Raw genomic sequence first — 27,260 nt, 5'->3', positions numbered from 1 at the left:
ATTGCTTTCACATCATGTGATCTTGAACTAACTGCACATTAAAGATTCAATTACTTCATTAGGCCTTGAAATATAGCATGGATTCAAATATGCATCTCAAAGTGACTTTTTAAAATACAGGAATTTAATATTGTGTAATCTTATAACCAAAGAGTAAAAAGGCTAAGATAAAATTTCATAAAGAAAGCAACAGAATATAGCATGCATATATACAGAAACACACATATATAAACAAACAAAACCAAATGCTAATTTTTTAAAAAAATCCAATTTAAAATATGTATAATTCAGGAATTTTAGTGAATAAAGTCAACTGAAATAACTTTTGGCCTGATCTAGTGGAACAATTAAGTGAAACTGATTAACTTGTTAAAAGTATATCAGAAAAAAAAAAATCCCCAGAAGTTCATTAAAACATTGACTTACTCTCCTAGACTTCGATCACGAAAGGCAAAAGCAACAGAGGAAAGAGAAAGCAAATAGTTTAAAACAACAATTACCATTTTATTTAAAAACCATGTTCCTCAAGCATAAATTTCACAGCCCCCAGATCTAGTAAAACAATGTTTCCCCTTTCAAATTACACTACCACAAAGAATACTAAAGAGAATTACTTTTTTAGGCACACTGGTGCTTTTTCTCATGAAGTAACAAAACATCATAACAAAATTCTGCACAACCTTGCATATATGACATTGGCTCCAAAAAGCAACTAAGATGACTACAGGATCAAATTTTACTAAACGTCTTCCAGTCTTTAATACATTTAAATTGTCTAAGGTTATAGCTATGTTGTGTCCTCCACCAAACTGGAGCAAATTCTGAATTTCCATCAAAAAAGATCAGGCCCAAAGTTAATTTTTAATTTTTTGCAAATCTATATTAAAAGGTATAATTAAGAACACATTGGTAAAGTTTTAAATGTAGCTGTGAAAATTATCTGCAAGACATCTGACAAATCCCACAAAAAAAATAATCAAATCAGAAGAATGAGAAGTTCAATCACTCCCTTGGCAATAATCTTTTCTCTTTCAAAGCAATTTCTTACAATTAGCACAACCAATACACATTTACAATTACTCCCTCCTATTTTATTTAGGGTCCTTACAACTGTTTTTCATTTTGTAACAAATTTGTCATAGGAGTTTAGAGAGAAATGCTTTGGTAAAACTGGCAGTTGTGGTTGGAAGCAGCATGAAGGCTGCTACATGCAATCTGCTGTCAGCAGTGTTAACACCATCACAATAAGGAGCTAATTTGTTATAAGTAAATTTCAAACCCCCTTTGGAATTAGGGTCCTATTGGTATTAGCATAGGAGAGTATGTAATGAGATGTAATTCCTGTTTCAAAGAGCATATCAGATGGAGATTTGGGGAAATTAATGAAAACGTAAAGGAATAGTTAACAAAACAGACACAAAACATGATTCTGAAGACTTAACTATATTCACCTTAAAGCTGTTAAAAACATGATTCTGAAGACTTAACTATATTCACCTTAAAGCTGTTAAGTTACATTTGTACCAGTAATTCATATATAAAACCAGGGACTAGAAGTCTGTATTAAAGGCCTGGTTTCCTTCAAAATTTAAGCTGCTTTACATATAAAGATTTTTCAACATACAAAATAAATACTTCACACATTTAAAGTATTTTTCCCCAAAAGCTTTAAACCACAATTATTCTACAAAGTCAGATAATTTTTGCACAAAGTAACAGAAACTGCTGTCACTTGGTACCAAGCCAGCACACAGTGGCAGTAAGAGACATTATACATAACAGAGCCACCAAGTAAATTGTACTTCCCGTAGCAAAGCTACGGCACCAGCACTTCTGCACCACCCCAGGAGTCAAAGGCTGTCAAGATCTGCTCTTCTAAAAAAGAGGCAATTGCAAAGATTACAGTAATAGTTTTTTTCACTGATGAAAGGACAGGTACCCCAGCAAAATGTGTAAGAGCATTACAGGTGTCCATAATGCTAAACAAACACCTTGAACGTATGCAACAGTGAAGTAACTTGCATTATGAGAACTTGAAAGTGTAGGGAATGAGCTTTGCTCATTTAGCATGTTAGTGTGTTTTCCTCAACAGAAGTATGGGTGCCAAACAGTAATTTTTCCATACATATTATTTGAGATTCAAAACAATCCTAAATGCTTTAATAGATTTAACAGCAATGCAGGAATCTCTTTTGTCATCTGTGAAAGCAAGTCAGTCAGACGAGCAGGCAGCCTCACTTACCAAATGGCAACTCCGCAGAGGTTAAAGGTAGCATAATTTACAATCAGGAACCACCAGTTCCTTCTCTTGCGCAAAAGTGCAAAGAAACTTAAAACTACACACAACCAGAGCCTCAATTTTATTATTTCAAACTGCTTCCCTGCCAAAGTAATTTTTAGTAAGTGTACTTCTGAATCTTTACAAATCCACCCGAGAAAATCTCATTCATTTCATGTTTTTCAATATCACCATTAATCCAAAAATTTTCCATGGAGAGATTATAATGCACTAATATAAAGGGGGTGCGTGGGGGTGTAATGTATTCTTAATCACAACCAACCAGGCCATCTGTCACAGCAATAAAGCCCAGCTTTATAGAGTTGAAGAGTCAGATACACACAAAGACGGAGAGCTGACGGATGAAACTCAGGCCATGTGTCTTCAAGTTTTGTTGTCACTTAACTGAGGACTAATGAATGCTGGCATGCTACTTCTGGATTAAACTACTGAATATCTAAACAAAAGAGACACTGTTTTATCAAGCTCCTCAATATCTGCCAGCATCATTACGCTCTGGCTCATGTAACATGCAGAATCACAAGCGAAAGGCCTCACGGTGATTTTGAAAGAAACACTTGAACATCAATGTGATCAAATGTTAATTCTTCAAAATCAATCTCTCCCCCATGACTTGCCCAAATATCTGAGAATCACAGCATTGCTCCTTTCCCTTCTAAGCCACAATTTCAATTCTCTTCAAGACAAACTATCTTTATATCGACAACTTTTAATATAGATATCATACATAAACACACACAGTTGTTCAAGAGTCCTAGGACTTGTCTATACTATGAAGTCAGAAGAATTGCATAATTTATTGTGGTGATACCTATGAAGCTACTCTTTATTACAACATGTATCTAAGTTTCAGAATTTGACTTGTTAAATTTTTGTGTTTTAAATAAGGTTACTTCCCATTGAAACAGAATAATTTTTACTACAGATCCAGGAAATAATGAAAAAACCAAACACTGTATTTCATTTAGTTATTCTACATCATAATACTCTGTGAGCAACTTTTGAAACTTGACTTGTACTGTAGGCAGCCACATATGTACAATACACAGGACCAAAAGAAGAACAACCCATTCAGCCTACTTTATTTCCGAGAACTAGATGATCACCAAGTCACTTGAACTTAGTAACATACACAGCAATCAGAAGAGTAGGTATTTGTCTTTGCTTCCCAGATAATCAGCTTGTGGAAGAAAAAGGTACCTAAGAAGAGAACAGGTCTTGCTCCGCTGTGTGTTGGGCATCTCTTCATAAAATCACTTTAGAATTTTAAGATATTTCCAAATAGCTTTTAAAATCTAATGTTCTCTGTTTAACTTAAGGAAAACAAGCATGAGTTATGTTCAGTTCAGAATGGTCTAGATACTAGGGAGATTACATATGTAATGCATGTATGGGAAGTATTATGGAAGAGATCTATTAGGTCCACAAGCACACTGGAGATGGAAGGAAATATATATTAAACAGAACCTGTAGACTATGAGATAAGAGAAAAGTGAGTACTAGAACAAGGTGGCAGGTCTTACAATAAACTGGAATCTGTTCAAAGGTGCTCTATAGTGCTCCTGTCATCATTTGTAACATCTGAAAAATTCTAAAAAGCATGTATAGTGTGTTGTAAGGTTGTGTTGTCCTTCAGAACGATGGGATTAAAGATGCAGGGAGAGGAACAGCCTTCTGGCCAAGGTTTATCTGTCATAACGTACATCTACATTATGAAAGCACACAGGCAAGTATTGAAAAAAAGAAAACAACCACCACCACCCTGTAAGGAATAACTAATCAATCATTCCTTATTAACTGTGATTTCACCTGAAATAATTTACTAACTTCAAGCCATTTATCTGCGTGCAGTAGCCATGATCCCAATGTGCTACCTACAAGATTACATGAAAGCCCATAAAAATACTTAGTTGTCCCAGCTATTAAAGTATTATTTTTGAAGAAAATCCAGAAGAATTCCAGAAAAGTAAAGATTAGTAAACTTCACGCCACATAAGGCAGATTAATGAAAACTACCTTGAAGAGTGGAATCATGTCACAGGATGGTTTGGGTTGGAAGGGACCATAAAGACCACCTAGTTCCAACCCCCCTGCCATGGGCAGGGACACCTTCCACTAGGTGTCCTCAAAGCCCCATCCAGCCTGGCCTTGGAACACTGCCAGGGATGGGGCATCCACAGCTTCTCTGGGCAACCTGGTCCAGTGCCTCACCACCTCACAGTGAAGAGTTTCTTCTAAGTCTAATCTAAATTTCCCCTCTTTTAGTTTAAAATCATTCCCCCTTGTCCTATCCCTACATGTCCTTGTAAGGAGTCCCACTCCAGGCCCCCTCTAGTTGCTAGCAGGCTGCTCTAAGGTGTCCCCAGAGTCTTCTCTTCTCCAGGCTAAACAACTCAACTCTCTCAGCCTATGATCATAGGTGAGGTGCTCCAGCCCTCTGATCATCTTCATGGCCTTCCTCTGGACTTGCTCCAACAGGTCCATAGCCACTTTCTGTTGGGAACCCTAGAGCTGAACACAGTACTCCAGGTGGGGCTCACGTGAGAAGAGAAGTAGAGAATCACTAGTAAAGAAGTAGGCAGAATCGCCTCCCTTGACCTGCTGGCCACGCTGCTTTTGCTGCAGCCCAGGCTACGGCTGGTTTTCTGGGCTGCAAGTGTACATTGCCAGGCCATGCTGAGCTTCCCATCCACCAACGCCCCCAAGTATTTCTCCTCAGGGCTGCTCTCAATGCATTCTCTGTGCAGCCTGTATTTGTGCTGAGGATTTCTCCAACCCACATGCACCACCTTGCACTTGGCCTTGCTGAACTTCATGTGGGTAATTAACGAGTCTTCATGAGCACATTTAGCATTACATATAGTGGAAAATCAGTGCAGCTGTTGTAGAGAAAGGTTACGTCTCAAATATCTCCTGGGGTTCTCTGAAGGAATCAATAAGTAGATACACATGAGAAATGAGACTGATACAGTGTACCTGGACTTTCAATTGGCACTTCTGTGTTCCTTATGAAAGGGGAAGAATTACACTGCTGCAGGGCAAGAGGAAAAGCCATCAGATGAACTAACAGGTTAAAGTAGAAAATAAATGAGTTTCACAGAAAGCTGTGCCACCACACGTAGCGTCTTAACACTAAAACAATCTGGAAAAGGATAACAGGAAACTGTCAAAGTTTGCTAGATGGTATTACATTATTAATGTTTTAAGGTTACACAAGAAAGGGTGACCAAGGCATTTTTCAAGGACCTCATGACAATGAGTAACTTCACGATAAATGACAGATTAAGTTCGGCATAAACAAATACGAAGTGATTTAGAGGGGGGAAAAGAAGAAAATGAATTGACTAACAAGATTCAGAAACAGGATGATATGGTTAAAGCTTTACAGCTGATTAAACATTACACACCTCCTCCTCCTCCTCTGCAATAAGCACTGGTCAAAAACGTCAATGTCAGGACATTTAAAAAAAATATCAAAAACGATCTAATGATGCTATTGTAAATATACAAGCACTCACATCTTGAGTAGGGTCTCAAGATCTAAGAAGTTAAAAAAAAATAAAAGGAAAAAGATTTTTTCCACACAGCACATAGCAATGGTAGGAAAGATAAAGCAGTAACAGAAGCTGATAGTGTACACTGCTTCAAAAAGCAACTGCACAAATTCAAAGACAGTAAACTCACAGGAAGGTGGAGAGATTTCAGTCAAACTACTAATGGGAGGATGTTCTGGGGAAGTATCAGTGCGTTTAACTCTAAATATCCATTATTGATTGCTATTGAAAAGTTGGATGACCCAGTACATGTGATTGTAAATGACACTCTTACGTGTATTTGATACTAGCAATACTGCCCAGTCATATGTGGATGCTCATATACATGCAGCAGAATGGCATCTAATATTTAATTGTAACAATACTACTAATTCATAGGTATTAATAATTATTTAATAAGATGAGTAGTCACCTGGAAAATACTAACGTTTTATTTACCAAAGAGAAAACTGAACAGAAGATAAGCTATCTTTTCCTAAAGGAAAGGTACCTCTCTACCCCTGCCCCAACACTGGTTCACCACAGGATATTCAGTATCTCTGACTCTCAGGCACTATGATGCCTAGAAAAAGTCACATTATCATCTTAGGTAGAAGCTGTATATTATTTTATATATATATATGTGTGTATATATATATATCCTATCTCCTAGTTCAAGGATTACTCTAAAACATCTGCAATGGACACTGCATGTTCCCCCTTCGCCTCTGATACCAGCACAGCTGATCATATATTTTCCTTTTTAACCGCCCTGTCTCAGGCACTGCTATCAGGTTAACATACAAATTTTCTTGCTTATGATATAGTATTAGCAAAAGGGGCTTGCAAAGAAGAACAGTAGCACAAAACCCATGTGAGTTGGCAGTTGAATAGCAGTATGGAAACTGTATGTAAAGGCAAGTCTCCCTTTCTCATTCTGGCTCACTGAGGATCATCTAGGTTAGAAAAACCCTGAACACAATCTGGCTGCAGGATGGCAGGACATAAGAAAGATGTGTACATCCCATTCTTTTATATTTTTCCCTTAACATGTATTCTTTATCATTGTCAAGAACAGGATATTGGGTTAGATTAAGCATTTATCTGACACATTACAACTTATAGTTGTAATAGTACATTAGTACTATAGTTCTTATAGTACATTAAAAATATAAAATTACACAAAAAAGTATAAAATTACAGAAAAGGCATACATTTTCACACAAACTGGAAACAGCATATTAATCAAAGTCTTATTTGTTGATATGTAGTTGAATATTCTAAATATACAACTTAATTCTAAATTGTCATTATGTTTAATGTTCAACTCTTCTGAATCAATAACGAAACAAACTGAACATTTCTTAATACAGAATTCATAAATTCACATTATCTCAGAATAACATGTCTAAATTATTTACCTCCTTCTGATCAAGCTGCAGGGAAGATTTTATCAAATCACGAAGAGCAGTAAGTTGTTTCTTTTCTTCATCCTGTGTCTGCTTTATCTATAGAAAGAGATTGCCATTATACGCTTTATGGATGCAACTTGAATTTTAATTTGTTTATGCATCCCAATACACCATTGTAGATGTCCTGAATAACCAGCTCAGCTATTCTGTGCTTCTGTAATATTTATTTTCATAGATTAGTCCACTCTTATGTATTCGTCTTCTATGCATGTAGTACTTGAAGAGCCAGCTAAAATAAATGTACAACTCTGCATGCTCTATTCTGTTAGGCTTTAATGGTTCACTGTAAACAATACAACTAAATCAGTCTCTGAAATATGAGTAACTCAAATAAGCTTGACAGATGACTTAAGCAATGAAAATACAGTTTAATTTAGCCACAGACTACAACAGCAAATGAGATTATTGCAATTCTGATTATAAAACACAAAAACACTTGGGTGACAAGTGGGCTTTGATTCAACATTATTACTTGCCTTCAACGATCATCACAAGTTAATTCATTTAAAAGCTGCTATCAACAGGCAGTTTGGTTTTGAAAAATAGAAGTGGTAGCTAAAATTGGTGATAATAATGCAAGCTGATTCAAAGATTCCCACTTTAAACTAGTTTTATTTTAAAGCAGCACTAAATTAGTAGAATGAAAGCTACTTCTCCTAATAACTGTAAAAACAACACAAATTTTAAGATAGTCAAGATGTTCTTTCCTCAGTCTAGCTACATTCAAATGTTTCAAACACACTTTTCATTTATAAGATACAAATGAAATATACACCCTTGCCGTCATATCTTAAATGTACTCATATAAACAAAATATTTCTATTTTCAGACATTAAATTACTTCCAAGTAAACTTACATTATACAAGTCAGCAGCCAACTTTTCAATATATTGTTTAAGTTTATCAGCTGTTTTCAAACCATCTTGGAAGAAACTATAATGAAAAATACCTGTGATTTCTCAGGAATACATGTAATTCATAACACATAGCATATAGTCTTGTGGAGAAAAACAGCAAAACCAATAAAACATATCCCATTCCTCCCATATTCAGGAACAATAAGAAACACAAAAAACCCCTTCCACCCTCCAAAAAACCCAACAAAACACCCTTTGTAGCAGAGTTTTAAAGTATGATATCTTTCAGCAGTGGAGATACACCATTGGGACTTTTAACAAATATCAAATTAGAAAGAATATAGCTTAGCTTTTTACCACTGTTAGTCAACATGTTTCCCCTTAGTAATTTCTAAAAGAATTTTCCTGTATTTAAGTACAAGTTTCTACATGTTTGCTTCTGGTTCTACTGATGACAAGGCCAGTTTCACTCCAAGGAATTTCAATGAAATTACTGACTTTCACAATGGTTTTAAAGTTTACATAAAGACCTAAAAGCTAATAAATAGAAAAAAAATCAGCTAGTTCTAAAATCACAATCTAGATCTATGCCTCAGGAACTAAAATTAGTTTTGTACACAACAGACAAGGTTTTCCTTTGGCCTTTTTCTTCTCCATCACTCCCTTGCCCCACTCACATTCATACTTCACTGAAAGACTACAGCCTATTAACATGAAGTTGCAGACACCTGGCAGATTACAATTATAATAAAAATTCCTGATGCAACCAAAACAAATTCAAAACAACAGAAAACAAACACTTGTGTAAAAAAGAAAACTGTAAATAAAGCTTAAAAGCATTGCACTTACTTGCATTGTGCATGATAATACTTAATAAGGTTCTGCAGAAGGTCCACACCTTTTTTTGTCTTGATTTCATTAACCTTAATAAGATACTGTATAGACAGTGAAAAACATGTTGATAATCACACTTCACAACCTTCAACAGTTTTCAATCAATAAAACATCATTTGCTCAATGAATTAATTATCTCTGTGTTTAACCTGGGTGCTGACTCATAACCCATCAGTCCACCACAGTCAAGTAAAATATAAAACAGGTAACAGTTTATTTCATCACTCCTAAAAAATTCAAATACTCCAAAACATACAACAAATCAGGACTGTAGTACTTACTGAAATATTCTAAAAATACAAATACTATGCAATTTAAAGTAATTGCCACTAAAATGAAATAAAGAGAGCTATTAATATAAAAAGCAGTTTTATGGAACTAACGTATCACTATCATTTATCACTGCATTAGAAATTTTAGAAGGCTTCAGAAAGCATGTTGGAAGAAAGATATCAAAAATACTTCCTGAACTGCTCAATCATAAAAATGATAAAACAGAAATATTCCCATAGTTTATTTTCAGCCCAAGAACCTTAGCATAATAATCTAAAAACAAAGAAAAGGAATAACTCAAAAAGGAAGCCCAGTTTTGTACAGAATTGCCAGAATAATTATCTTTATATTGTTGTACTATGTGCCTTTTAAATCATTTCTTCCCTCCACCCCCATTAAACAACGAAGCAGACTTCACCCCAGGTGAAAGGCCCACAAGGTACTTTTAAGTTATGGTGTCTTAATGAAAAGCTGAAACTTGTTTCTTACTTCACACATCTGTAGCTGAAATAGACGCCTTTCCTTCTCCATTTCCTCTGCTATCTCAGCTCCTGTTATTTCAGTTCTTATCATCCCATGCTGTTTTGCATGTTCTCTTTTTTCCTTCTCAATTTTTGTACTGAAATTTTAATTAGAAAACATTTTAGAGGATGTTTTTTTCCTACCATCACATGATTTAGTATTATTTAGGAAAAAAATAATCAAGAAATATTAAAGAAGCCATTCTGAAGATCAGTTCATTTATGATACCGAATTCTATTTATTTTTAATCATGAAGCTCCGCTTCCTTCCTCTCATCCTGTAACTCTTTTCTCTAGTTTCTGTGCTACTGGGGGTGGGGGTGGAAATCTCATTCATTCTATATGATGTGCTCCATAGCCTTCATCTCTATATACTGCAGTGTAAAGCACACATACAAGAAACTACTCACTTGGCAGGAAAATAGCAGAATAACTTAATCAAATGTTTCATGCTTGTGAAACAGGAATTAAGAAAAACAACCAGGCAGCATATGAAGCTTACCACCTACACTAAATGAGAAGGCTCGTAGTCATCACATTCTCAGAGAAGGCCAACACTGAAATTCTGAAATAGTGAAATGCAAATATGGAACAAAGAGGCCTGAGACTTCAATTAGAGCTCTACAGCGTGGCTGTCCTTACGTATCTACTTTGCAGAAAAACTGGAAACTGTATTTGTAAGCAAACTTAGACTTCCAGTACAGAGTAGAAAATTCTAAACAATTTTCTCATTTTTTTAAAAAATAGTTTTATTCTCTTGAAGCCTTTTTGAGAAAAATAAACAAGCTGTACTTCTGTAGAACAGGTGACAAAACACTGTGGGGTTATTAGACTGGTACTCCTTGTGAAGGGGGGGGAAATAATTAAGAAGGATTAGTTCATTAATTTTTGAATTCTGCTTTTCTCCAAGAAAGAGGTAATGTTTGCACACAGAACAAAGCACTTTTCAGCACTGTGCCACCAAACTTGATGATATTTGGTCTTGAACAAGTTCAGGGAAATGGGGTTCTCTCAGAAATTTAAGGGATACTTTCTTGGGCTTAGTAAGCCCAAGTGAAATTTGCTCACCAGAGTTGGGGGTGGGAGGGAATCATAACAAGAAAACAGACATCTGTAAACTTTCCGAAGTCAGATGATTCCATGTATTGATGGTATATATGAGATACCTCTGTCTCTTAAGTTGTGTTTAATGGCATTTGATATAAATAGGCTGGCAAAGACATTCCTTGATATTTTTAATATCATATAGCAATTACATATAGCAATTTGACAAGCAGAAATATTTATTTTTTCAACCAGCTTGCTGCCTACAGAAAACTGTTCAATATTTCTGCCAAAACATGCAATATCTGTAAGAACTAAATAACTAAACAGGAAAAAAAACCCCACAATTCTGCATGTAAATCTGAATGTTTAACTGAGTATGACGGTGCGATTTTAGGACAGGCATCTCCTTTCTGCCCTTCCATTATTCGACCTCATCTGCAGTTCAGTTGTTCACACGGATTTACCATTGTAATGAATTTTGAAGGCAAAAATTACTACATTACGTTAAGAAAATAGTGCTGATAATAAATGTTTTAGCAGTTCTTAAGTGGCCTGACTTTTCTTTCAGTGTTTTTTTTCCCTTCCTGGTTAGACATAAATGAAAGAACTAATAATGGGATTAAAAAGGGAAATAAATGAAAGGATACAAAATAATTAACTCTTGAAAGCTCTGGAATGTTGATAAAGGAACGGCCCATCACTTCCTTGAGAGCATTCTGAACCATTCCAATAACATTCCTGCAACTATGATAGTCCTCGTTTCCAACCTTCTACTTTTATAAATCTTTTATATCCACTGAAGACAGGTACTATAGTAAGAAAGCATTTTTTAAACCACAGATATTTCAGAAATCATACCAACTGCACTACAATACTTGCCTCTCAGAAACATGCATTTCCACAATACAGGGCAACAGATAAATCTCTTAACTTTTACTATTGATAGAATTTTATGCATGTGGTTATAAGAATGTGTAAATGTAATCTGATATCTCCACCATTCACTTTACAATGTCCAGTATCAAAGCATTGAAGTACCCTCCTCTACACTAAAGAAACACTGGGCAGTCATTTAACTACTTTACAGAGCATAAAAGATATTTTCTTTCTATTACTGCAGAAGAGAGATCCACAGAACAGATGTCTTGTTCATATTCAAATTTACTTGCAGAGATACAGTACATAGTTAGGGACCAGGAAGGGGAAAAAAGAAAACACACACCCCCACACCCGCCCCTCCAAAAAAATAAAGGTGAGGTAGGGGGCAGATACTTACAATTTGGTTTCATAATCCTTCCAGGCTTTGTCAAAAGGCTTTTTTAAGTCCTTTAGGAAACAGAAAAATTACTTAGAACATTTTTAAAATATTGCCTTTGTAGTTAAGATATCACATTATAAATAGCAACAAAAAATACAGTTTTCTTATAAAACTTTTCAGAGAGCTGTTGGAAAAAATACTATTTTTGAATCTTGTGAAGTATTGCTTTCCTGTGCACATTAAGACAGGGATTTACATTGAAATTCTGAAGAAGTATCACAGTTACACCAATTTTTAATTTGTTCTTTGGACTACGTACAAACTATTAATGGATGCCGATATAATTATATATTATATATATTATATAATATATATATGAAATTATATCTCATGGGTAAGTGGAACACAGCTGAACCTTTCCCTAAATAAAAAGTTAGTTTTCAACACTTACCCCTTTAACACCTTTTAAGTCTCCTTTTAAGAGAGAATCCAAAGTGAAAATAACATTGTGGCTTAAGCCCTGGAGCTAAAAAGAAAAGCGTTAAACTGTAATCATTCAAAAAAAATTATTATGATCTTATCAAATTTGCCAATAGGTCCTTGAGCTTCACTAATGAAGTTGCAATCATGTCAAAATTTCTATTTCTATTAGTAACCTTCCAACCCAAATACTATCTCTAATAGTAAATTTAAGTCTGGGAAAAATTAATAAGCATTCACAGACATAGAAGCATCATAATTAATCTTTGCTAATATATAGAGTGATACAAAACCACAATTATTAAACCAGCATATAAGCAAAGTACCTCAAGGTAATCTTCAGTCTCTCAAAGCAAGTATTTGAATGCTGCTTAATTACTCAGGAAGCAAATTAGGTTTTGGAACAAATGTTTCTTAATGGCCTCCTGACTAAGAAGCAAGAACCTGCTGCGCCTACAGGCAGATAGCACAAGGCACAAAGTTAATTCAACCACAAACAAAAGGTGCAAGGAGAGTCACTAGCTCCTTGATTATTCCCAGCTGTTTGGAAAGACTGTTCCTTTCCTTGAGCAGTGTGGAAATGTGACGTCTCCTTAAACTCTCGAGAGTTAAAATTTCATGCTGTTAAGTTCATGCCTTTTTGACTGCTTATCTGTGGAAACATTCTGTTTGTCTTTGCCAGTCTGAGGGCAGAAAAACCTACTGCTGTAAACCTATCTGAACACATATGGTGTGTATGATTCCTGAAGAGTCATGATCACAGGAAAGAAATGTGTATCAGTATTGTCCCAGTCTAGTGAGAAGTCTGTTGCCTCTCCTACCTTTATCCCTCCCTTTGTTTCTTCCCCAAAATACTCCATGAATTCTTCAGTTCCTTGCTAAGGAAGGACAGGGAGAACAACAGGAAAGGTGCAAGACACCACACCATCTGCTTGTAAACCAAAGGAGTAGGGAAGTGTTACATTAGTGTTTTTAATCTGCCATATATATATATGGCCACATTTCCCCTCTCCTATAAGGTCTTTTGAGCATATTTTAGTCCATGAAACTAATTTTTAAGGGATTTTTATGAAATAGGTCATCTACACAGAAGAGAATATATAAATGATCAAACAGGTTCTCTATGTATTAAGTTCTGTTCACAAACTCCTTATATATTCAAGACACTTATGAAAAATTAAATATTCAAATGCAAAAAAATTCTGTTATGCAACAATAAATACAAAAAGTAAATACATGCACATAAAAATTTCAAAAAATCTCACTCGTATCATGGTTTACTTCTTCCATAGGCATAAAATACAGTCATGATGAAACAAGGTGCGACCTGTGTGCATTTGCTGCCATTTTAAGAGCCAGGGGCTCTTACCAATTTACAAGCAACTTCTTGTATCACGTCATTATTTACAAGAACTACATCACCTATATGTAAAATGGCGTATTTTCCTTCATTAGAGTCACTATCAGTCCTTAACTGAAAATAAAAAAAAAAAAAATACAAACCCAGACTTGCTTTGTTCTCCAAACATCCTGGGCAGAAAGGTTTACTGTTCAGGTCCCCTCTAGATTACCAACAAACCTGGCCACAAAGATCTTGAGCACAGTTCAGCTGCCTGCTGTTCTAACAGACACAAAGCAGTCCTACAAAGCACGATACTCGAACCTGATGTGCATTATCCTCTGGAAAGCACTGGAGTCTCAGAATGGCAGTGGGGAAAGCAGATCTTTTGAACACAGGCTATTATACAGCTACTTAATTATCACCTGATAGCTTGTCAGCCACCCCTCACGTGTTTTTCTTTTGGAACGGCTTGCAGATACCATAGTTGATGAGGGCTGGAGCACCTCTCCTAGGAGGACAGGCTGAGAGAGCTGGGGTGGTTCAGCCCAGAGAAGGCAAGGCTCTGGGGAGACCTTATTGCAGCCTTCCAACACTTAAATGGGGCTTACAAGAGAGACCCGGGACAGACGTCTTAGTAGGGCCTGTAGCAATAGGACAATGGATAGTGGTTTTAAACTAAAAGAGGGTAGATTCAGACATGACATAAGGATTAAATCTTTTACAATGAGGGTGGTGAAACACTGGAACAGGTTGCACAGAGGGATGGTAGATACTCCATTCAAGGTCAGCTTATATGGGGCTCTAAGCAACCCGATAAAGCTGAAGTTGATGTCCCTGCTCACTACAGGGGGATGGACTAGATGACTTCTAGAAGTCTCTTCCGACCCAAACCATTCTGTGATTCTTCTTAGTATGAGATGGATTCAAATTCAGAAAGCATGAGACACACACTTGTATCTTCACATTTAAGATAACTTGACAACTGTTTCAAGTGTCAATATTTTGTATTTTTCAAATTCACAAAATCTTATATTCAAAATTTATTCAAAGCAAGATGAAGGACAGCCACTAGAACATTTTGAGCTGCAGCCTCAAACAGTAACATGAACACTGAGCAAAGGTTCTTCATGGCTTAAAAGATCAAGATTTGACAATGGAGTTTTTCCCTAATTACAACAACATAAGTAATGCTCAAATATCGATTTTACTTATAAAGCGAAAAAGTAACCTGATCACTTTTACTGATTAAAACCACAAAAGATTTTTTACTTTACTAAAGGAGTTTACAGTGGATAGTCTAAGCTATGATTCTATTTAAAGAGCTAGGTTCTGCTTTTCTTTCTACTTGGCTTAAACATTTGCATATGACTGCAACACGCTATTTCGTTACAGAAATAAAAAGGAGCCAGGGAATTTATAAAGGATTATGCCTTTTCACTATTTGTCCTCTGTTGGATTTTTATCTCAATAAATCACAACTAACAAGCCCTTAATAATGTCAGTTTTGTTGGAGGAGGAAAATTACGAATACTAAACCAGCAAGTGATTAAGGTAATACCTGCTTTATCTTTTTCTTTATTCTCAACCATTTGAATGTTTCCACTTAACAACCTAAACTGAAATTCATATCTCAAATGTGATTTTTGAGAAACAATATTCAAGAGATTTTAATCCCAGCCTAGTTCATAAGAACAGAGAACAGAAATTTCTGCAATATGGGGGATATGGCAGGCTTATAAGCAGTTATCAAAGCAGGTATGAACAAGAATACATTGCTGTAGCCTTTTTCATTTTTCCAAGTGTATCTGTTAAGGATAACCAAATCAAGCCATTAATACTTGGCTTGAAATTACTGAACAGTAGCCAGCTAGTATATCAGCTAGGAAAAAAACCCCTAAACTAAATAGCAGTTTATTACTCCAATACGGTAAGATTTTGGAATCATTTATTTTATCAAGTCTTTGACAATGTAACAGTAACACAAATGAATTAGAAACACATCTTAAAGTGAAGCAGTCTCATATCTAGAGCAAAATAAGGGGACAAAACCCACCATCCTCTGATAATTTGTGGAGAAGGGATGTGAACAGAAGATAATTTGCCTGCAAAGATTAGCTAAGGAAATTTACAGGACAGAGATATGGGAAAAAACAGGTTTTACACATCTGGAAAACGCAAAGTGCCACACAAAATTTAAAAACAAAACCACTCCAAATAATCCACAAGTGCTCAAAATGTTTTTCCAAAAATGCCAGATTAATTCAAAAAGATAGCGACACACTTGATTTCACATACTGGGATCATACAAATTTTTAATACGGTATTATAATGAATTACTGCATAAAGAACGAAACCTGGAACAGGAAAGGAGGTAGAAGTAGTAAAAGACAAAGAAACTGATTCTGATGGGACACTCAGAGATTGCTGAAAACATAGGCCAGTGTTGACAATGGCCAGTCACAATGCAATTATGCATGCATTTGCATAATGTTACAGAAGTTATCATTGTGTGTCATTCTTAACATAATCTTAACAACGAAAACTGCACCGTCAGAAATATAACATATTTATAGGTTTTAATTTTCAGATATTATATTTAGTGGTAACATCAAGAGTTTATAGTAAGTGATCATAGTAAGTGAAGATGACTTTTAAAGTTATCACTCTGTAATTCCTTCACACAAGAAAATAAAATTATTCTGTACCTTCCTTCTAATGAAATATACATAATATCACAATTCATAGGAAAATATTCAATGAGTCATAATTAAAGTTCAATAGGTTTAATAAAAACATTTTTGAAGGTTTTTTTTTTGTTGGCTACTATGTAGCTCTACTCCTTATTCATCTTCCTGTTTTTCAAGATAATTCATTATTTTATTGTACTTTTATTAAGTAAGGCAGCAATCTGCTTTATGTAAAAAAAAACCAAACCAAACCAAAAAAGACTAATAGGTTGCCATTCACCTTAATACCTATGGCCATTTTTTGTATTAGATTTTATTAACATAAGCCTCAGTGTCTACTGTGGTGTTTTATCACTGACATTATGCAGTCCTCTCAACTACTTTTTCACTGCATCTCAACTTCTACTTTGATATTATAGAAAAATTTTCTTTCAGTGTAGTTATATTAATCAGAACGATGCTTAAGAACAACAGTGGGTCAACAAAGAATTATCATTGAGAGAAGAAAGGTGAAATTAAGTGTTTCTAAAACACTGACATTTGTGAAATAACCTTGTTGCCTATTTGAGACTGCTGAACAAAATAAACTGGGGAACAGCCTGTTTTAGATCATATCAACAAGAATTGAGATCGATAATGCATCACAGTCTAGCTGAAATAGTATAATGTTTTGAATGAGTGCAGCTTCTTAATTTAAAAATGTTTTTTCCTCTTGATCAGCACTACTTTAAATAAATAATCCCCCCTTTCTGTTTGCCAGTTGAAAGAAGTTAAAAGACTTCTGTTTAGGCTCTGCAAGGAACGATGAAGTCCTGAGAGCTTCCAACAAACCTGAGTTCTAGTCCCAAACTGTCCTCAAAGTGCACTTTAACACCGATCTTAAAATACTTCTTTTTGTGATCTAAATTAAGATTAAAGGAGACTAGAAGAGCCCAGAATGACAGAAGTCTTCACAGATAAAAGCAGGTCACTTTGCATATCCTACCGCTCTTTAAAACTGCCAACATTGAAACGAAGGATGATCCAGGTAATTGGCCAGAGCAAAGCCCTTTAAAGCAAGCTTTGTTAGGGTAAGTGTGACCATCCTGAGATAAGTAGGTGATGAAGAGGCAAGACTCAGAAGGCAGAAATAAGCACCAGCATGAGAGGCCAGAAGTGACACTTCATTCTGAGTGTTGTTAGGGCCTTTGTAGTCCAAGAAGCTTGTAAGTGAATTTCAGAGGAGTGCAGAGAGTCGGGTGAGAATACCTGCTAATACTAAGCTATTCTGGGCAGTAAAGCAAAAGCCACATATGAAGAGTTGCATAAGAACCTTGTAAGACTTACTGCTGAGAGAATGAAATTAAAGATTGAAGTCTATGCTGGAATACCGAAAATGCAACGTGACACTTTAAGGAGAAAAAACTGCATACAGAATCATGCTTATGAAATAACAATCATCCAGGAAAATGGATCAGGGTAAAAATACCTTGAAAACGTCAAGCTCAATGCTCAATAGCCATAAAGCAATCAGCTTTCAGAAAAGGCAGTAAGAAATGGGACCATCTTCATGTTTGTCCCCTCTCATTTCAGAAAAGGGTACAATAGTAGTAAGAGAAGATATTGAGAGGACCAACAAAACCAAGTCAAGTTACGGAGTAACTAAGACTCAGCTAGAAAAGTAACAGAGGAAGGGAAAGGAACAGTGATAGCTATCTGCAAGTTTCTGGGGAAAATAAGAGAAATTCTTACACATCTTGTAAGAATCAGGGAACAATAAATGAAAGGATCAGGTTCAAAAGAACTAGAATTGACAGAGCAGTTCATTTTAGCACTCTGGAAGAATCCACTATATTCTGTGCCAAGCATAGCATACATTCAAGAAATCCTAAAGACAAGTTCATGGAGGTAATACTAACAAGGACTACCAAGCAAGGGATACTGCCTCCAACTCCAATGTCTCTGAGCTGAAGACTCTTTTAATGACCACAGTACAGAAGGTACCTCCATGTATTTGCTCTCTTCCTACACTCCTGCCTAAACATTTACTCCTGGCCAACTGTCAAAGCCAGGGTACTGGCTACATGGACCGTTGATGTGACCTAAAGCAGCTGTGTTCATCCTAGGGACTCTAGGAAAGAAAGTCTGTAATATTACTTATACTTTACACACCAAATAAGCTTCTATGTAAGAATGTAAGAAAAACACAAAATTAAAAGATACAACTTTCAGAACACAACAGCTATCAAACCCATGAAACATGATTTCCCTAGAAATGTGGCTTTGTTACTTTCAGTGTTGAAAGATACTTGCTATGACTAAAGTTTTATTATCTATCTTTCTGAAGTAAAAGGCATGAACATCAGATGAGACAAATCTTTAAACCACCTTCATCAGCCTAGTATTTAAGCAATGGATGCTTTGTATACCACAGGGAGAATGGACTATTAACACCATTTAAGCATGCTGGCAAATTATTCTTTTTCCTCCAAAACGTGGAAGTTTCTCTTTCTGAGGTAAGACAAAAGACTAATTGTATTGGATTTTTAACTGGAAAGATTTCAAGTCAGGGAATGATTTAAAATTTAGGTCCATAAGGAGATATAACACTGTCAATCACTTGAGAATGATGCTTCAATGTGATGTCTCAACATTTATATCTTTCTTCTTACTGCCAATTAACAAACACAGTGAGTGTGTAATAACATCATTTAAAAATAATCTCTGCAAAATTGTGTTGGTTTAAAAAAAAAAAAAAAATCAGACAAAAAACCCCCAGAAAGCATTTCAAAAATTACCATCAGTCATCAGGATCATGCAGTTATACTAAACTTTATTTTGGAAATAAAAAACTAAGAAAATTTGAAAGTCCTCACCAGGTTCTTCAGCAGCGTTGATAATTCTTTAGTGAGCGTGGAAAATTTTACAAAAGCTGTACCAAGATCTGGATTATCCCGACTTAAAAAATTACTTCCAAATTTATCTAGCACTTGTGCATAGTTTTCTTCATTTTGAACATGATCTGCAAGGAGAAATTTAAAGTCAGGAAATTTTTCTTGTACAGTCTGTTATTTTAAGCTTATGTATTGCAACATAGTGACAAACCAACTAACACACAGTACTTTCAAAAAAGCGACAAGTTAATGCATCTACTGAAAAACACATTAATTTTAATATATAAAATAACTACTTAGCCATAGAAATAGGTATACTACTTTTAAAACCGCAACTTGAATTTGTAATACATCAATGAAAAAAGCTCTGTAGTTTATAAATAAAGTAATAAGATCAGTAAAAGGTCAATCAAACAATACAAACACATTTGCTCATTTTGTAAACAGGAATTTTTCTTTGTCTACTGTAATGCAAACTTGTTTTTGTTATAATGCAGCACACTTTTACAGAACAAACAAGTCAATAGTATCAGATACAAAACTAAGATGACCAAGTCTGAATCTGACCGCTAGTTTAAAAGAAGAAACATGTCTTACAGACAAAGATTCCTTTTTCAGCAGCTTTAAATGAGTTGCCCCACAGAATGAACCGTACACTGGTACATAGTCAAACACTTGTTTGAATATATTTAACAGCAAACTGGCCATACAGAGAGGTCAGAGCCAAGAAGATGAAACTGAAGCCAGTGAAAGGAAGCAAAATCCTTAACTCAAGGATAAAGGAAATTCTGATAACAGACCATTGTGCCTGAAATGCTTTTCCTGCTTCTATTACCTTCCATTCTGGCATCTGTTTGCATGGTTTTTGTTATTTGCATTTTAGCTTCTTTAAGTAGAAAATTTGTCACTACAGCCCTTTAGGACACATTTTATCGCCTTCATCTCTCTTACAGGAATGTTGTTAGTATTAATTAAATCAACACTTCACTTTCATGATTTTCCTAGTCTTACTATGTTTTTTTCTGTAAGCCATAAACACAAAACCACACAGCTATTACAAGTAGAACAAGTTCTGTGCAATGGAGGGGGGGCGTGGGGAGCCAGGCATGTAATACTTACCAATAGGTACCATGTTTTTCCCCTAAGACTTACAAGTTTTATATTCCTGAAGTTATCATATTGCCTGAAAGCATGTGAATTACAAGGGGGCCGTGTGTGGGTGTGTGTGGGCACACTGATAAAAGAAGAAAAATAATAAAAAAAGAGACAAATTTCAAACAAGGCTTGTGGGTAGTGTCCCACAATGCATGGATCTACTTTGACGTTACCTAAGAGTTGATGAAGAGTTAAACAATAACCCTTCCAAGGTATTACAGGTATTAGAAACAACAGTGCACTAAAGCTTCAACAACAAAAAAAGTGCAGACCTCCTGGAGCACAAAAAAACCCCACCCATAATGCTTATTTACCAAAAACAACCCCCAAACCCCACCACACAAGTTACATTCTAAAATCGCACATTGAGTTTTCAAAAGGCCAAACATTTAATCATATGTTAATACAGAGTTGTAATTCAAAGAGTATGTTATCAATAAAACTGTTCCAAAATAATACAGGTTTTAATCGAATACCTTAGCATTAAAAGCAAGGAAGCCACTATATAATAATAAAATATGCATTTTGTTTTGATGTAAAAGCTGTTGCATAAATATACACAGAAGACTATGTAAGAAGGAGCTTTGGCTTATGCAGTCCTGAGCTAATAAATCTCGAATGGACCCAACTGTACTGAAGGAAAAGGAAGGATAATGGAACAAGGTCAGGAAGTCATCTGCTAGATGATGGAACCTCTGTCCTTGCCTATGGAGTACTTCTAACCCCGTGAGACTTCCTAGCATTTTGATTTTAAGTACTGTGTTGTTTCATAGAGGATTTTAAAAAATGATTTTGTAAAGATACTGAAAAACAGGTGAAGACAACTGTTTCCTTTAACTGAGAAAGGCAAAAGAAATTACTCAAAGGAGGATGCAAGAAGCAGATCATTGTCCCAAAATGATATATAGGAAATCCTCATGAAATCCAGATTACGAATCACCTAAATCTAGAAACAAGGCTTTGATTACGACGTAAAAGGAGTACTTGTGTAATTACCACACACACCTCAAGTACTGTGTAAGAATGTATTTTTGATTTTTATGTAATTATCAATGAATATCTAGCAAAAGAAGTAGTATTTTCCACTGAAGAGTTAAGATAGTTCCCTACTTGACCTTAAAGGCACATAGATGAGAAATTAAAGCTGCAGAGCCTACGCTAAAATGCAACATATGAAAACCAATATGCTTAGAGCAAAGAACATGCTTTAAGCTCTCTGTAGGTACGTCATGGAAACACAGATTCCTTTGCATAAAGAAAGCTCTAACGTGCATGATGATATTTACTTCCTTAGTTACAAGTACTGTAGGAAGGACTTTGATAACCCTAGACAGCGACACACAAATACTGCCAACAGTACATACAAGAGATAATGTTTGTCTTCTAGAACTTGCTCATGTCTGCTCAGTATCATAAACAAAGCTCAGTACTGTGATGAAAATAGAACAGCATCCCTTGACAGACATCCTCCTCTGACAGCAGCTCCCCAAGAGGTGCCAGAATCACGGACAATAGAGGATGGGCTCTGCACGCACTGCCAAGAGCAGCTCCCTCCAGAGGGGCTACGGGCAGGGCAAGGGGCCTCACCAACCATCCCCTCCCCGATGGGGTGCGGCAAGGCAGCCAGTACCTGAGCCCCTGTTCAGGACCTCCCTGCCGACTGGCCGATTTAGTATAAAGCAACTTACTGAATGGACTGGATGCAGCGGTAGTATTTTCTGGAGCTGAAAGATACGCATCTTCTCCACAACTCACACCTTCAAGTCTTGAGAAAAGCACAGCATTTACTATTGTTTTGAGAAAACGCTGGCAGGGCCCAGTTACGGGATCCATTATTTCTATACTCTAACATGTTTATTGAGGATTATGTGTAAAGAGGAAATACAAATACATCTGAAGATGCAGCTCCAAGCAAATGAAGAAGGAACAACAGCCACAGTAGCTTACAGCAGCCTTTTGCTCCACAGCAGTACCCAAAAGCAGGGACCGAGCCCGAGCACTGCAGAGGCTCAGGCTTAAGGACTCCCAGGGCTGAGTCCCACCTTGTTCTGCTGCCCCATGCAGTCACCTTAAGTTGTCTATGCCTACCGTCACTTTGTGGTACTATGCTAAGTATTGTTAAGTATGTGAAGTCACTGCATTATGTATTATGTTTATTTCCCATACAAAAGTGACCAGAGTCTTAGCATATGCTTCTGAATCTGGTGAAATTCATCTCTACTTGTGCATATTATGCAAGGAAACCGAAGAAAAAAATACTGTGAAGAAAGGCTAAAGAACTGCCTTTATGTATTGGAGCTAGAAAACACATCATTAAAGTCTTAAAATTTCCTTTGCCTAAAACAGTGGTGTTCAGATAGGTTACCCTGCAAACATGGAAGAACAATAAAAAAAAAAAAATATTTAAATAGTTTACAGAAGAAAAAAATGTACAAACACAGCTCCTTCCTGTCACTGACTACGTAGTACAATATGCCCAAAGAAACCTGCAGAATGTCCAAATTACTGAGAATTACTTCTGCCTATCTGGTTAAGTCAAAAAAACCCAAAAGCAACCACCACAATCACAAAATCACAATTCAGAATCCTGATCAACTTGAAAGCACTTTTAAGGTTGCACTTATAAAATGGTTTTGTTCCCCAGGTAGCCAGAAGAAAATTAACCAAGATCAGAGCCAAGCTGTATTTATGAAAGGGAAAAAAAACAAAAACCCCAAACCACACCACACACACATGAAAAGAATCAGGCTTTAGAAAAAGCAAGAGAACTGGCAAGGTTAAAAAGAATGGCAAAAAAAGTTATTTGAAAACAGAAAGCATCCTTTCTCATTTCATCCTTCACAAAGCTGAAATCTAATGAAAATATAATAGGAAAAAATATTTGACCACCATATTCTTATCTGGACTTGATAACAACAATGCCTTCTGGACTGAGATTGCTCAAGGGAAAAGGGAAAATCTCTTTCAAAGATTTCCAGAGCAAAGAGCATTTCAGCAAATCTGCAAGGTCCTCTAGATGACTACACTACAAAAGCACCAAGAGATAAGCCAGCCGAGAAAGGTAAATGACTTCTTTTTGCATCTGTAGTCATCACTGACATGTTTGAGGAAGTTCTCATGGAAGAATTTTCTTTCAGCTCCGCTTCAGAAGGTTTATACCAAATCTAAGTACTAACAGCAGAATTCATAAAAGCTGACAAAATGAGCAATGCCAAGTCACTTAGACCCATATATAGAAGAATAAAATAGTCAAACCGTACAGTTGTAAAGTAAAGCCTCTTATTTATAAGAAGCTCAATACTACAGGAAGAATGAGAAGCAAATATAATAGCTATTTTTAATAAGCGCTCCAGAGAGAACTGAGAATTCAAGTATGCACCAGCACAGCAGTAACGCTTATCTATTCCTCAGGCAATCTGTAGAAACTGCAGTGCAGAAGAGAATTGGTGGACATGTGGATAAATACAAAATGCTGAACAGGAAACAGGTTTTATAAAAATAAATTTCTGCTTCGAGAAACTCCTTCCTTCAAGGGATCAACAAGCATATGGGGAGAGGAAATTTAAGTCAAATGATCTGTTTGGATTACTGATAATTTCTGTCCCACTCCAAAACACTAAAAGGAGCTAATCAAACTAAGAGGGATGAGCCTCACACAAGAAAGACAGGTCTAAAAGATGGGGGTGGAGGAAAGAATAAAGAATTTTCTCAACAGAGGAAGGTCCCCAGTGAAGTCCTATATGAAACAGTGATAAAGCCGTCATCACTTAACAACATATAAATGAGTTAGGAAATAAGATTCACAGTGATAAGCTCTGTTCCTTTCACATTCTATAAATTTCCATATTATAAATTAATTGGGGTGCAGAAACAAAATCTGACTCTAAATGTGAGATTAATCTGTTCAAACAGATTTCTACAACAAAGATATCCACACAGGAGCTTGGGGTCTGCCCTTCCCCTTACATTCAGCATTGGAAAAGTTCCAGCTCAGCTTACCCTAAAGGCAAATGCAGTGGAAGTCTGATGTATCTCACCCTAGAAGTCTCTACATACATCCTTTAATTGTGCAGAGTCTACGGCAACAGGCTCACATCTGGGTAGCTCCCAAGTTAGATGTGGAATGTCATGGTAAGTGTCCAATGTGTGAAAGTGTGCATTAGGTAGCGTAACACATAAGGGAAAACACTCCTAACTTTAGGAAACAAATGCATAACTAGACATTATAAAGCAAAGTTCTGGAGTTATGGGACCTCGACATTCAGTACCAATAAAAACAAAGCTGAACGTCAGCAATTATTAAGAAATACAGCATGCAATAGAGCAGATAAGCACTGCCATAGCATGCTTAAACCCTTAATATCGTGTGCAGCTCCTGTCCCTGTTGCCCAAAATTCACTCCTCCTCTTCCCTGTTTTAAAAAAAGAAAGTCTATGCTGCTGCTTTAGAGAAACAGAGTAAGGATGATTAAATGTGACAGTTTATGTAACAATCATGCAAAAAAACCTGCACCCTCAAAAACCCCTAGGGCTGCTGAGTTCAGAAGAGAGATATTGTGGGTGATTGTGGAAACAACTCAATCCAGAAACCTATTTCATGACACAGAATGGACAACAATGAGTCAAGTTTGGATTCATCCACCAAAAAGTCCTACGTTACTCTAGCAAGCTTTGGCACTTCAAAGCCCCCTACCAACTCTCATGCCCCAGAACATGGAAAACTCCCTCAATTTCCCGTCAAATGAGTCATTCTGGTGGGCTTGAGGCCAATGCTCTGAGATGTGGACAGGGCCAGTCTCCTTCTCAGGGGACTTAAAGCCTGAGGAGCATGCACGGGACAACTTCGCAAGGGAGCATTTAACTAGATTGATGCAAAACTATGAATGATGAAGATCTACATGAAATTAGATTCCTTAGACAAAATGAATCATAAAAGTCTGTTAAGAAGTATCAAGCACCATGATATCAGTCATGACTCAAGTAATTCCTGGCCTTCACATCACTGTGAGCTGAGAAAGTCTTAAAAAACAAAATTAAAAAAAATTCTCTCCAATTTGCACTGTTCTTCTATGCACACCTCAAGCATCTGCTGTTGATCATTGCAGGAGACCATGTGAACTGCTGGTCCAGCTCAGTACCTTTGGTCTGATATGGACTTTATGTTTTTATTTCTCCATTGCATACATTCTTTTGACTGTACTTGGGAGGGGACTAATGAACAAGATCTACTGAGCAATCTACAACAAAACTAATTGTGCCATCTACTGTTTAAATTCAATTCAAATGTTATGGGAAAGCTAGTCAGAACAGATTCTCCGTTAAGTTCAAGCACCATTCACTAAGATGGGTTCCCAGTTACAGATGCACTCTAGCATGCCAGAAATTAACAGCAAGCCAGATAAGGAGAAAGTGGTGAGAAAGTGGTATCAGTTTGTACATCTCACTGGATTTCATAAACAGTACTTTCACAGAGAGAAAAAGGGATGGGACCTTTCTAAGGGATTTCCACATTTCTGTGGTGGTATGTTTTCATTTTTTCATTTCAACAGCAGTAGATCTACATCTAAATACAACAAATGGCTGAGGAATGCACACAAAAAGCAAAATGTATCTGGATGACACTTAAGCTCTCTTTGTAATGGTAAGAGTCCCTTGCAGTTCATAACTCATCATCGAAGAGGAACAAACCGACAAGCGAGAGGGCTAGGGTTTTCTAAAGAATTCTGCAGGAGACATTGCATTACATGAAACGTCACTGTTCAAATGTTACTTGGGAGTGGGGATCAAACCCCCCAAAACCAAAACCCCAATACAACCCCAAAAAATCTTATCTATGACTTTTGGTAGAGTATGAATTAGATTACTGAACTGAAAAGAATTTCTCCGGCCCTGAATAACCGTTTCTCACCAGTCCAGATACAGTTCTCAAAAGGAGATTATGAACAGGGGAGTTTAAAAAGCCCCACCCATTTCCTACTCTAGTGATTTAAATACGGTCTTATCTGCTAACAAAATATCAAATTCGTAAAACAAAGTTCCAGTTTTGAGTTGTCAAAATATAGTTAGAAGCTTCCTTCTGAAATAAAAGTCACCCAATTCTTTTTTTAACTGATAAAATGACAATGCATTTTTACAGCTGGTTTCACTATGTTTTATGTTAAGTTAATTATCAACAAAATCCACTTTCATCACTGAAGCATAAGAATATAGCTAGCTGAGCAATTCTTTTTGTACAAGCAGGCAAAATGAGTTTGATTTTTAATTCAGTCACTTGATTTTCTGATTCATTTTTACAAGGTCTCACATAACACATGTAGTCTTGCTCTTACTAACCCTAGTTTATATTTATTAATTACTGCACAGCTTTTCAAATGAGAATGTAGCCTATCTATCACACAGCATTCTGAAGAGGGAGCTAGAGTACAACGTACAGTGCTTTCTTGAGCCAAAAGAATTCATACTAACTTGTACTTTTGAAACAAGACTTGTTAAAAAAAACAAAAATCAAGCCATCTACTTAACTATTTCTGGTCCTTTTTAAGTGCAGAAGCAGCCAATTAAAACCATTAA

The 27,260-nt window shown here is 36.2% G+C and overlaps 1 protein-coding gene and 1 long non-coding RNA gene across 6 annotated transcripts in view; both read right to left on the bottom strand.

Annotated features, from left to right (window-relative positions):
- Positions 1–27,260, bottom strand: part of ASAP1 (ArfGAP with SH3 domain, ankyrin repeat and PH domain 1) — a 161,300-nt gene that overhangs the window by 55,666 nt on the left and 78,374 nt on the right. For 4 of the 5 annotated variants that reach the window (XM_080379585.1, XM_080379589.1, XM_080379586.1 and 1 more), the window contains 7 exons: positions 19,519–19,664; positions 12,606–12,680; positions 12,173–12,222; positions 9,818–9,947; positions 9,011–9,096; positions 8,162–8,237; positions 7,254–7,340 (listed from right to left, as the gene is read on the bottom strand). In XM_080379585.1, coding sequence (XP_080235711.1) covers positions 7,254–7,340; positions 8,162–8,237; positions 9,011–9,096; positions 9,818–9,947; positions 12,173–12,222; positions 12,606–12,680; positions 19,519–19,664 — 650 coding nt within the window. The remainder of the gene's footprint in view (positions 1–7,253; positions 7,341–8,161; positions 8,238–9,010; positions 9,097–9,817; positions 9,948–12,172; positions 12,223–12,605; positions 12,681–19,518; positions 19,665–27,260) is intronic. The other variant, XM_080379588.1, reaches the window with a different exon arrangement.
- LOC308060630 lies at positions 481–6,975 on the bottom strand. The gene is made up of 2 exons (XR_013926815.1): positions 1,498–6,975; positions 481–1,451 (listed from the first exon to the last, which is right to left on the bottom strand). It is a non-coding gene; the product is annotated as an uncharacterized lncRNA (long non-coding RNA).

The sequence above is a fragment of the Falco punctatus genome, assembly GCF_963210335.1.
Source record: "Falco punctatus genome assembly, chromosome: 3".
NCBI lineage: Eukaryota > Metazoa > Chordata > Aves > Falconiformes > Falconidae > Falco > Falco punctatus.
Note: the sequence above shows the minus strand (reverse complement) of the source record. Positions and strands in the feature narration are given on the sequence as shown.